Source organism: Sinohyriopsis cumingii, chromosome 7 (assembly GCF_028554795.1).
Source record: "Sinohyriopsis cumingii isolate HCF-2022 chromosome 7, ASM2855479v2, whole genome shotgun sequence".
NCBI classification, from domain to species: Eukaryota; Metazoa; Mollusca; class Bivalvia; order Unionida; family Unionidae; genus Sinohyriopsis; species Sinohyriopsis cumingii.
In genome coordinates, this window is record NC_142967.1 from 134,833,897 (window position 1) to 134,847,371 (window position 13,475).

A 13,475-nucleotide genomic window follows, 5' to 3' on the forward strand; every position below is an offset into this window, starting at 1 on the left:
TCTGATGTACTCCTTTTCCTTTATAACATCCAAAATTTGTTTTACCAATGTTTAAACTGCTTTTTTTGTGAGTGGTCAGCTCTTTTTCACTTCTTTCAGTTACAGTAATTATTTTCTCCAGCCTTAAAATTTGTCTCTTTTTAGTTGTAAGTCTGTCCATTGTTATTAAGGTTCTAGGCCTTAACATTATTAGTGCTCAGTTGAACGTAAAGATGGTTTTGACTGGGCTTTGGGAAAATATGAAAAATCTATACATATGCATATATAACAATAAATGAAATAAAAAGAAACAATTATCTCATCCACAAACAAAACCATTTACTCAGAGACAAAAATCAATGGTTTCATTCAAAGAAGACATACAGGGATTAATTCTACAAAGTGTGTAACCCGGTTGCTACAACTTGAAAAGACAACAGCTTTGTGATTGAGATGTAATCACTTAACATTGGGGTAAAAACAACAAACATCACAAGTTTTAAACACTATTAATCAAATCCCACAAATGATACCCTCTTGCTGGTTTAATAGACAATGAACTTATTCACCTGCAGGCAATACAGATTAACTCTAACGACAAACAATATACACGACCACTATGTCAATTTCAGCACTACAATGGCAATTCGTGACATGTACACTAGCCTGGTTTACAGACTGTAGCATCTATCACCGGTGACAACAATCCTTTCTTTTAAAATTTATATTCCTTTTATGTTGTTTTTTTAAATCAGAACAATCATTATTAATCAAGCGGTCATTGTAGCAATTGATTAGATATAGGTCAGTGGTGTCTATCGATGTTCTCGTGATAGTGTCGTTCATACAGATGCTGGGTCCTACACCTACATATAATCTATGGTAAGGCCAGGAAACATGCTAAGTGAGGGAATAATTAGTCTGGTTCCCTGCTTTGTATGCTCCATGCATTGTTCTGCCGTATACCAATTGCGGAGAACAACGCATGGTGCATACGAAGCAGGGAACCTGACTTGGGGAATAATCTACATGCACTTGAGTCTGGTTTACAACAGAAACTATTAAACACTATAAGCATACCTAAAAAATTTCAGATATCGGTAGCCAGCCTATTTTTTTTTTATAGAACGGTATGAGCAGTTGTTGTTACAGGGATTAAATAAAGGTCAGTGGAGTTTATCCTCATTTTTGTGATGTGGTCATTCATAGCAGTGCTGAAATGCATATTTTGCCAAAACATCAAGGTTGCTGGTCACGTTCAACAGGTGGTCGCTAATGACAGAGTGTTTATATAATAAAATTGATCCATGCATTACGCTTAGCAGATGTAGCTCATAACAGTTTTTACTGTACATGTAATAAAGAAAATGAGTGCAAAAAACTAGCACAGAGTAAATTAAATGTATCCTCCTTTAAAAGTATTTGACGAATATACACAATATTATTTGACTGAGACACAATGCACACATTCTATTTCTGTTTGCTAAGGAAACTGATAGTTTGTTTTCACATCAGGTTAACAATCTAGCTCAAAATGGATTTATTTCTTCAGTTAAAAAGAAATAATGAAATTTTAATGCAAACTGCAAATAGCAAACAAGATTTGATGGTTTTACTATTTTTAAAAAATACAGATTGTTCATCTATGCACTTTACCTTCTACTTCAACAAAAAAACAAGGGAATTTAACTATAATAAAATTTAAGTCAATTTTAAATCTGATAGTTTTGTATGTCTGCTCCTTGTTACAATAATGTTACATGACACTCACTTATATTGCTCTGGCTCTGGAAGATTGCATACCATATATACCTACTCATAGGTTGGATCCAACTGCAGAAAAACATAGACCCTGTTCTGCCATTGCATAATGCACCAATCGATCCAGGTCTGTTACTTTTTATACTCATTACAACTAACAAATTGCACTAAACCAGATCTTCCATCACATCATATTATGTTGGATCTGACATCAGAGTTCCTGCACCAAAATGATTTTAATTTTCTAAGAGGGACCCCGAGTGGCAGAGTGATCTAAAGTGCTCAACGTTACGGATCACTGCCATCTCACCTCTGTCTGCATGTGTTTGAGGCTTGGGCTCAGCTAATGTGGGTATGTGAGAAAGCTTCCCAGTAGATTCTCATGGGTCAGTGGTTCTTTCCGCGGTTTTCCGGGTTCTTCCTCCACCATTGATACTGGCTGCCATGTATAGCCTATCTTGTGCCGAAAAATGACATTAAACCCTATAACAACAACAACAATTTTTAAGTTGAAAATGGCAAAATTCAGGAGTAATTTTCAAAGTCAGATACTTAGATTAAAGACACAATACTGCAGACAAAGGCACTTGTTCAAAAATCTCTTAGTTACCAGACTCAGTCATGGCTACTGAAGTGTTAGGATGATTGTTGCAAAATTGTTTGTTGCAGTGGAAAAATAATATATTTTTTCAAACAAAATGTTTAGTTTAGCATTCTAATATCAAATTCCAGGACATTTTATGACAAAAAGTAATCTTCAAGGATGTTTCCAGCATATTCTCAGTGAATTCAAATTCCAGTTGGATTCCAGAACTTTCTTAAAAATCAAGCGTGCAGGAACTCTGGAGTATATACAGTATTTGAAAGTAGAATCTGTTGCAGAATTATCTGCAATCAGTTTGCTTAGGTGGTAGTGAACCCTGATAGAGTTGAAAGAGCATGGGGTTGTAGCTATGTGTCTTGTTGCTGTTCAAATTTCACCTTGTATATGCTAGAAGTTAAACCTAAAATTCTGAAAGTGCTAACTGATGATATTAATTAAAACAAAAGAAGAATGCTGAACCATCTACTCCAAGGTGTTTTCTACGATATTATGAGATATTTGCAGCAAATGTTATGAAGTTTCATATTGAAATGCTCAAACCTTTTCTCATTATCTTGAAACTGTCTCTGGATAGTGTATTTCAAATCTTGGAACTGTTTGGTTTGCTCATCATTTGCACTTCTCACAAGTTTCATCTGCTCACTGGCCTGTCTGCAGTGCTCTGCAGTACTTGCAAGTACTTTTTTCATCTTTAGTTCAACACAACTTTCTTGTTCTAAGAAGAAGGACTTGAAAGAATCAATAATGTTCTCATTTTCTTGCTTTTGCTGCTCAGATAGAAGTGTCAGCAATTCATGTACCCGAGAGTCTTTCTGTTAAAAAAAGAAATGTTCTCACTTTAAAAAAATCGTCTTCATCCTCAGTGGAAAAAAATAAAGCTTAAAACACAGAAAATAGCTTAATCACGTATCCATCCTTTCAAACTATACATTTTACATCATATTTCAACATCATGAAAATTAATACACTGTATAAATACAGGAATGTTTCAAAAAAATGACTTGTAAAAATAATACATTTTCAGTTTTGCAAGTTCACTATTCAAATATTATTTCTGCAAAGGTGTCAGGGAAAAGTATCTAGTGCTGAAATTTATTTCAGGGTAACATTCTGATATACAAATATTTGCACATAATGTAATAATACTATATAAGAACAAACAATATTAGATTTGAAGCTATGGAAGCTGTAAAACGTTTCTACAAAAAAAATGCATACCAGTATGTTTATTGCTGAAATTAAATGTAAGAACATAGCCTGTTTTAGCAATTCAGATCATGGCCTTCAGATTACAACTTTTAATTATTCAGTTTCAGTTCCAGCAATCAAGTGCTGGAATTAATCTTTCTGGAGATTTCGTTTAATGAGCTGCTGTATGCTGGATACCACAGACTCATCTTAGGAGGCTGGATTAAGTTCTGATACTGTCATTTGGCTAAAGGGAACAAACATGCTGAAATTGAATGAAATCTGTCTCCTAGCTCTTCAATTACTGTCTGGTGAGCAAACTGTTCAGAGATACACCCTTTCACAATGCTCATATAACACCTTGCCAAATTTTCTTGGCTGGGTACAGTGTGAGAAGTTCATCAACAAATCACCTATAGGACCATGAACCTGAAAATGCTATTGGTCATGTCCATAACCAACTGGTCTTACTACATATCATACAAGAAGATAAAATATAGTTAATGAATATATGATTAACTCAAGCAGACATTCATATAAACCCTTAGTAAGATATTTATATAATAAAACATGGAGCACAAAATCAGATTTATATCATATGTCAACTTTATTGGATTCAGAATAACATGGCCATTATTTAGTGACCCGGACAGTGATGCTCACTATCAAGTATTTCATGATCCATACATGTCATTTAGAAACTGGGTGTCATCTAACCGGTGATGAACAGTCAGAGTGAGGCGTTGACTTTTATCAATCCAGCATCGAAGGATGAGTCTGTGGTATCGCACACAAAGCAAACTCATGAAATTAAGTTTAGAGAAAGATGAGTTCCAGCAGTGGATTGCTGGAACTTGAACTGGATTAAATGCATCCACACGAGCAGATTGCAGCTGAAGAGTTATAGTTTATCCAGCTCAGCATTGTGAATGATGGCTGTGTCCGTAGCTCAGTGAATTTTTCACCTCAGTCTTGAAGTGAAGATCAATTTACATATTTAAAACATCATCTGCCTCATGTAGTTTTTCTAAAACTAATTTACATTTAACTTGTTGCTCCCACAAATAATTTGTTCTGCATCAGAAATGAAATCATCCAAAACTCCAGGGGCAACATATATTGTTGATTACATGTATACAAACCACTCTTTTTCAGGATATATCAAACAAGTAATGATGCTCTGTATGTTGACAGAAAAGGGTGTTGAAATCAATCATGTGTGAAATGAATTCCATAACTTTAGCTACATTATAAGAGGCATACATGAAAATTCACAGTGCAACAGTCTCAGATATCAATTGCACTTCTAGCTGAATGAACTACAAAAGTATTGTCTTGGTCTTAGCATGCATCCTGTTTCCACATTCTAAGTAAATCCTGTAACCCAACTATCATTTTCATTTCAACTGTCTTATTCCTTTTAAATATTTTTTTTCTTGGCTGTATTTGTTTCTGTTAGACTCTGGTGGCTTCCAGGCATCAAAATACCTCTACATGTTGATGCTGGGAACTGGAAGAAGCATCTATCAGACATCACACAGACACAGAAGAATCTTTACTTGTAGTTGCAAGCATCTTGTATACACAGGTAAAATATGAGTTATTTATCAGTTCATATAACCCAGATTCATGAGTGGCCATATAGGACTTGTAGTATTTATATGTTACTGCATTTGTATGGCAAAATATGAACGAGTTTTTGAATGGAAATACTGCATGACCTTGGGAGTGCAGTATATCCATCTGACAAAACAAGTTCATATTTTCCCATATAAATGCAGTAACCTTTATATTATATGCAAATTTTTTTTATTCTATCTAATGCTTAATTATATTAACAAAATACACTACACCAAAGTAACTGAATGTATGTCACATTCCAAACTAAATACACATGCACATGTTCGTCATTACACAACAACATTATTACTGCGCACATAACTCCACCAAAATTTATTTGAACTTAGTAGCAAGCTCGACATAACTTTCAAAAGAAAATGGCGTGTCCAGTTAAAATTCATATTGTGAATGAATGCACACTGCAACAACTTTTCCATTTGATCTGGAATGAATAGATTTTGGTATTTTTTTCGATTCTACAAAATTTTGTGATTTAGGACTGGATTTATATGTGACAATTCCACATGAAATGCATGGGATTGAAGAAGCGAGGGAGAAGTGTGTTGACATCTGCAAATGTGTTTCTGTTTCTATCACTGAATGTTTGAAATCAAAATGTGGGAAAAATATGAAGTCTTTCAACTGCACTTATCAAAAAGACACTATGGAATTTAATGCTTATTTCATTTTGAGTGCAGTAAGGAGGATGTAGTTGCACTTATCGAAATTACAGTACAATTTCGAAATGTGTAATCAAGATTGAGAACCTATGACATGGCTCATGTAATTCGGATTTGCAGAACTAAGAAAGTACATTTTGAGAAAATTCAGGATGTAAAACTGTAAGTATATTTTTTTGCCATTCTTATCACCAGCTAAAGACGATAGTATATGACTTGTCACTTGTATGTTATTTGTAAGGACCCTTTCTTGCGTCTGTTGTATACTGTAGCTAGCCTAAATCCAAAACATTGTATCAACAAAGTTAATGCGGAATGTGCCAAAGCAGCTGGTATGTGGATCTCCACGAAACATCTGTTTTAGTTCATTCAGAAACAAATTTAAACAGCCACAATGTAAAGCGCCTCTTATGCGAGTGTACATGATTTGTTTACAAATCAAGAGTGCTGGCATCTGCATCCATTGTTTGTTTACAATAGAAGGTAGTTCCTTTATCCAGGTGAATGCAATATGTGTATTTGCACGCGAGTACAGTATCGGGTAATACTGAATGATTCTGACAATGTAAAGTTAACGGAGAAAAAAAAATGAACATATAATAATAATTCAGATTCCCATAGTAAACCTAAGTAGACACCAAGATATTTAAAATTCAATGACTATAAATTTGTGAGTACTCATGATCGAACCTATATTTAACAGTACAGACATACCATTCATGACAGCTTCTGTGTAGAGAAAATTATATGTGCCACTAGATTTTCAGGATCTACAGAATCAAAGAGTCAGGTGCTGATTTCAGTAAGGAGTCTTCCAAACCCAAGTCTGTAAAGGGACTGAAATCCTATCAATAAAATGTCTCTGTTTTTTTTACATAGTTACAACTAGGATAAGCTTTCAAAAGATTCTTTTCACTAAAATCTTACTTTCGTCATCAACCAATCCTGGCCAGCCAAACTAATACTCTTTTATCTTCACCCATTTCTAGCCTGGTTCATATTCTTCCATATCATTAGTACAGAGTCCTAATAAACAATTTAAAATTAATTATTTTATTATTGGTTTGTAATACTTCTTTTAATAGCGTAAAAATATAAAATTACTCAATATGCCTAAAAATCCAACTAGCCTGATGGACTGACTCCTCATTTTTCCCCTCAGTTTCCCATGAAATTGGCTTCTATCAGTTCTGAATTCCAGCTTAGTATAAAAGGCATATTTTACCTTGGAGATTTCCTTTTGCATCTCTGAGATTTCTGAAGTTTTCTTATCTTGAACTTGAAGCTCTTGCAAAATTTTTCTGCTAGCTGCTTCAAGCGATTCCAGCACTGAAACATGTACTATTACATGTATTATCAAAACATATTCAATGTACAGAAAATAGTAAACATGTATCATTCATCATTTTTCTACAAAACCTGAAAATGAATGCATACTATTTTTCTGAGCAGTTCTTGTCTTTCTTATAGAGAATTTTGTTTAGAATTTCAGCAAATGAGCATCGACTAAACCAATGTTTTTAAAACATTATCATGCCGATTCTGATGCAAAGAATATGGGAATATATGATTTTTCTCCCATGAATATAGGAATTCTAAACCAAAAAATATAGGTACTGATCTTTATAGTAATGACTGCTTAATTGGATGCATTTTGAGATCAGCTTTCAAAACGGAAATGTATAACACCAGAAATTTTTAATACAACTAAAAACACTATGATAAATAATATGACCAGTCTGAATTACCAAACCCATTATTGGCTTTCCAAGACACTTTTTTTTATTTCAAAATACTATGTTTTTTTTCTTTCTATGCAAATATGTTTCATACTCACTATATTTGTAAAGCATGACAATTTTAAACTAGTGTTTTGACTCTAGGTTTTACATTAAGTTACGGAAAGAAAGCAAAACTATCAATTATGTAAAAATCAACAATAATTTACTTGTCTAAGTTACAAAGTGAAAATTTAAGAAACACTAAGAGTATTGTGATTTAAATCCCAAATAATACTAAATTTCCTATCACAAGTCGAAAAGTATAGAATGCTCAAAATGAATTCCAATAGTTTTGAATGTCCTATGGTACCATAATGATGCAATCTAGAATGTATGAATGAATTCACAATTATTCCAAAATAATGTGTTAACCCAGAGTCAATGAGCACTTAGTAATTCCAACAAATATTTAAATAAATGATTCCTCTATATTTATATCTGAACACAACTACAAAATCTCATAACAAACATATTCCAGAGATTGATCTTAAAATAGGAATGATTTATTTGTTTACCAAGTTCCTATATATACAAATCCCCACTTGACCTAGATATGAGTCATTCCAATGGAATGGAAAATTCCATCAAATTTTAAACAAGCTTGTTTCTAGAACATTCTAAGCTCATAAACAAGATATTTCTAACTGACAATCACGGACAAAATTTAGCTATGTAAACATGTTGTTTACAAATGAGAATTATCTTACAGTACAATCTACAATCATGGACAAAAGATAGGCACACAATATAGATATACATATGTGACAAAGCATGATTACATAGAGAGAAACCAGATGGAATTGCTTAGATGGAATATGTGCACATGTAAGTAGCAGTATTTTTTTCACACTGTTTACCCCTGCACCAAAGGTGGGTAACAAACAGAAAATTTTGTGACTTAAGTAAAACATTCATCTTTCATAGCTTTACTTATTAAACCAACTATTTTGTAACAATACTGACATTCCATACATAGGTATCAGAAATAAATGTATTCCAAATCTGTGTGATCATTATCCCATGGCTGCCATTGAACCTAGTCAAAAATGCCCATATTGCACTCTGTGTAAAGGGCACACTTAGTAATGAATAAAAGTCTGATGACTTGTGAAAACAAACATTGTGTCATATATTGTCAAGCATAATATTTATGTACAAGCTAAAACCTGAAAACACAATTCAAACCATATTAGAGAATTAAAAGCCATCAAAACTCTGACTACAAGTTGTTCAGCCTTGGCAAATCAGGTTTTCCTGAATGAACCATTTGGAAATAGTACAGTTATCTAATTAACCCATGGAACATTGTACTAATATTCATTTAAAGATAGGAGCTTTTTTAAGAACCATTTCAAATGATATGTTGTTGAGATCAGAATAAATCTGACATCTGCTGCCAGAAATGTTATTGAAAAATTTCAAGTTTAAATCAAAGTGACTTCAATTCAAGATAGACTATTTGCATACCAGTTCAAACATTTAAAGAGAGAGATATATATAAATCCTTCAAGATTTCAATTCAGTTGCACAAAAATGTAAAATCTTCAAGCTATTGAAGATAAATTGTTGTTAAAACAGTTGTTTCCAATCTCTGAAAGGAATCCTAATTACAAAAACTTCAAGACTGAACATCTAATAAATTTATTATATACCTCAATACTTGATTTTCTTAAAATAAATTTGCATGTATTAAAACTTTTGAATCCCCACCCCACTTTCATGTTCATAATCATTACAAAATTTCAAATTTTATCAATTCAAGCAATATGTTGCAGTAATGAAAACCCAGGAAATCCTCCTGTACTTCAAATCTTTTTCACTTAAAATTCTTTAAAATTATGCTGGACACAAATTCACGGTGTTTGTACCATGGTGACAAGTTTTTTGTTTAGGGATTTTAATCTCCTGTTCAATGTCAGTTTGACATTAATCTGAAAAATTCCCTTAAGCCCACAAGTTATCCAACTCATAATTTTGATTATCATATTTAACATCTTTCCATGTACTAAAGTCTTAACTATTTTACAAAATTTTTATCTATATTTGGATCATGTTCTGAAGTGTTACAAATGTAATCAAAATCTAACTGATAATTAAAATCCTACCAAATGTTCATTCTAACAGAGAAAAATTTATGCAAAATATGCTTCATTACAGATTTTTGTTTTTAAGAAAATCTGTCTCTAAAAAGATTCAGGCATGGTTACTATAATGGCTATTAATATACTTTATCAAAGTCCTTACAGTGCACTATAAACACATACCCATACTGACAAATGATATACTCTGTTAAGGTCTTGACACTATTACCAAACATCACTCAACATTACAAAAATTCTCCATCAAATTATATATGAAAACTGATAATACAGATGTTGATCTTTCTTCCTGTCATATATATATATATATATATATATATATATATATATATATATATATATATATATATATATATATATATATATATATAAAATTACATACATACACATATATAAAAACAGGATTGCTTGTGCCTAATTATGCCCCTTACTAATATCTATATTATTGCTTTTCTAAAATATAAATAATAGCTAGGGCAATAAAAGTTTGAATCTTATTAAAGAAGTTATAAAGTGCAGATTTAGCTGTTTTGAAACGTGGGAAGTTGGTAATTGGTGGGTAATAAGTGCTAGTACTGTCAGATACATGTGCCAGAACATATTCATTGGAGACAGAGTGACTTCTTCATATAGATTAATGAGTTTATTGTAACAAAACTGCTTTGTGTTATGTATATTCAGTTTGTATCCTGTGTTGGATTTGGTACATGATTATATGCTATGAATGTTTAATTTGTGTTGTGTAACTGAACTTTGTCCATAATTGATGGTAGGAATGGGGCCTACCTACCTAATGTCTCTTTATGTTGTAAACAATATATTACATAGCTAATGCATTTGTTTATGATTTTTTATCATAATTTAAGATCATTATTACCTGAAGGTAAACATGCTTGCTGACGTTGAGTTCAATTTCATTTTTGTTTTCACAGAAATTAAGACCACTCTGGTGGCCTAGTGGTTAGAGCATCCGCCTCAGATGCATGAGGTTGTAGGTTTGATCCCTTGCTGAGTCCTACCAAAGACTTACAAAAATGGTACTAACAGCTGCCTCGCTTGGCACTCTGCATTAGGAGATTAGTGTTAGAACTGGTCGGCCTGGTGTCAGGATAATGTGACTGGGTGGGACATCAAGCTACGTGTCTGTGGCATGATACCCCAGTGCTAGACATCACTATAAACTGCCACATTGCTGACATCGTAGCGATATGACTGAAAAACTGTTAAAGCCACGTTAAAAATCAAAGTCAAACACACACACACAAACACATGTAGAAATTAGGAATATTCTAGAAGTTGTTGACAAATTTGATGGGAAATGATGCTCATTCTGGCTCTGTTATTGTGTCTTAACTTTTTATATAAATGTTGTCTTCTTCAAAATTACACATTCCATATTTTAACATCAGTAGTGGTCATTTAATTTAATATCTTAAAGGATTTTATTTATTTCAATTATTTTTTTTTAAATTAAAAAGTGCTTTTTAATAATTTCAAACCAAATAATTACTTTGTGATTATTGTAAATTTATTCAAGGACATTTTGCATTATATCATTGTGAAGATTGTTGACACCTTAATACATTCAAGGCTACTGGCACATCAGCACAATGAAAATTGAAATTCATTTGGAACACCTCTGGGAGTTATGCGGAATACTCTATATATGTACTTTGGACTTGTGATAGAACTTTCAGGACTATTTGGGATTTAATTCAAAATACAATAAGTACTTTTTAAATGTTCACTTTGTATTCAAGGGAGAAAAATTATTTGTTTAATTTTACTAAACTTGCTGGTTTTCGCTCTTTTCTGTTACTTAGTTTAAGGCCATTGAGTTGTACATTCATCTGCAGCATTACCAAGCATTTTAGCACAGGAAAGGCAGGAAAGCTGTCATGACTGGTTTATAAATGTTTCTTTCTTGTTTAAAATTAGTTATGATGTCATAGCCTCAATATGGTTGAGTGATTCTATATCTTGCAATGGAGCAATTAACACCGTTGTCAAATACAAAAATATGACATGAGAAAAAATAAACTACCTAAATACAGTTATATTTTTCAGGAAGTTTGGCTGAAGATAAAGTTATTAAGCCTATATAAGGTGACATAAATGGGTATGTTTACACTAACCATACTTAGACCAACACTACTGATAATGTGAGATTCTCATCATATTTCGCTCTGCAAATAAGACTTGCTGTATTATATTTGGATATTCTACAATATGCACACCATATTTACTATGGTCCGATTATGTTTCCAGAGAAGAATGCAAAGTTGATATATGGCACACCAAATAACAAGGCTGAAAACGAAAGTAGTTCTTACATGGATATGGCAGACAATCCCTTTCTGGGTTATCTAAATTTGCTTGGCACTATACAGTGAGGAGTGTGCTGATGTGCTGGTAAACCACATACATTCATGCATATGTTGGAGTATAGGATTGTTCTGTTAAAAAAAAGGAAATGACCAGATCTGCATGGTTGTTATTGCAGTGGTCTTCTTTGGGGGTTGTCACAAGGAGAATTTTATTTGTTACCATTCATGGTGATTTATCTACTGTTCACTCTTCATCATGTTTGTACTGGTAACTTTTTTATGCTACATGTATCTTGCAACTTTAGAAATACAAATGTTCAGATTGGTCTGACCTTTCAGTGTTACCTAATCTCAATTAATGTTGAGTATTAACCAACCCATTATAAGCAATGTAACTATTATAAGAATAATCATGACTGGTAATCAGTGTTATGGCAGTGCTTTCTCTGCAAATTTAAGGGCAATGTAAGGAGAATGTATCACATCTGTTGAACAAGATGACATCGGTAAGAAAGCTTGTCATTTTATGTGCATCACTCATAAGCTGTTTGAAATTCTTTCATAACTACAAATATGGAGTTCAAATTACTTTTGTTCATGGATGATCCAATACTTGACCCAGCTGCATTTGTATTTTCCATTACCTGATCTTTCAAAATGTTAAAGCTTTGCTTCATCTGAAATATACAAAAGAACATCAAACATTGCAAATCAGGACTGATCATGCATCCATAGAAACAACCAAAAGTTAAAAGAACATAAAATAATGACTTTATTAAAAGAAGTTCATTTGGTCAACTGATCAATCCCCCATGAAGCCTTATACAATGGCATATGCACAAATACACACACTGAATAATGCAAAAGTTTTACAAGATGAAGTTTAGACAAAAAATGCTTTCAAAAACTAGTCAATTGATCTAATGGTACGAAAAAATATGCACAAGGCTTTAAGGATGTGTCCATACAGGACTTATACTAACAGAAATAGCGAACATGTGTAAAACATTGTAGGTGAGTACATGATAACAATGTTGTAAAAAGTATTAGTACTGAATTAAAGAAAATCATACAAATGACTGTTTCTGCAGATGTTGCTAAGAAGTTTCTGAAAGCTTGCCATCAGTCAGATGACTTTATGTAAGGTTATTAGGAATTCCATAGTTTGGCTAAAAAAAAGCAAAACTCTTCTTACAAAACTCTGAATTTGGTTTAGGTGAATATAACTTGTGTTTGAGATTGATCTTAGTTCATACATATGTACAATTTTAACAAATTTAAAGTTACATTTAAGATAATCAGGAGCCATGTAAGGATTTATAGACCAGCAAACCCTTTTGAAACTGAGTTCTTTGCTGAAATAGAAGCTACTTTAAGGTTTTAAAAAGATTTGTTGAGGGTGTATCTAAATCAGTATCAAGAAATAACTCAAGCTG

The 13,475-nt window shown here is 32.7% G+C and overlaps 1 protein-coding gene across 4 annotated transcripts in view; it reads right to left on the reverse strand.

The window, feature by feature from the left end:
* LOC149796181 (uncharacterized) overlaps positions 1-13,475 on the reverse strand; it is a 92,191-nt gene that overhangs the window by 38,674 nt on the left and 40,042 nt on the right. For all 4 annotated transcript variants that reach the window (XR_016422499.1, XR_016422500.1, XM_089966127.1 and 1 more), the window contains 3 exons: positions 12,629-12,716; positions 7,058-7,161; positions 2,885-3,156 (listed from right to left, as the gene is read on the reverse strand). Coding sequence is in view for 2 of the 4 variants with exons in the window: in XM_089966127.1 (XP_089822253.1) it covers positions 2,885-3,156; positions 7,058-7,161; positions 12,629-12,716 (464 nt within the window). In the remaining 2 variants the exon portion in view is untranslated. The remainder of the gene's footprint in view (positions 1-2,884; positions 3,157-7,057; positions 7,162-12,628; positions 12,717-13,475) is intronic.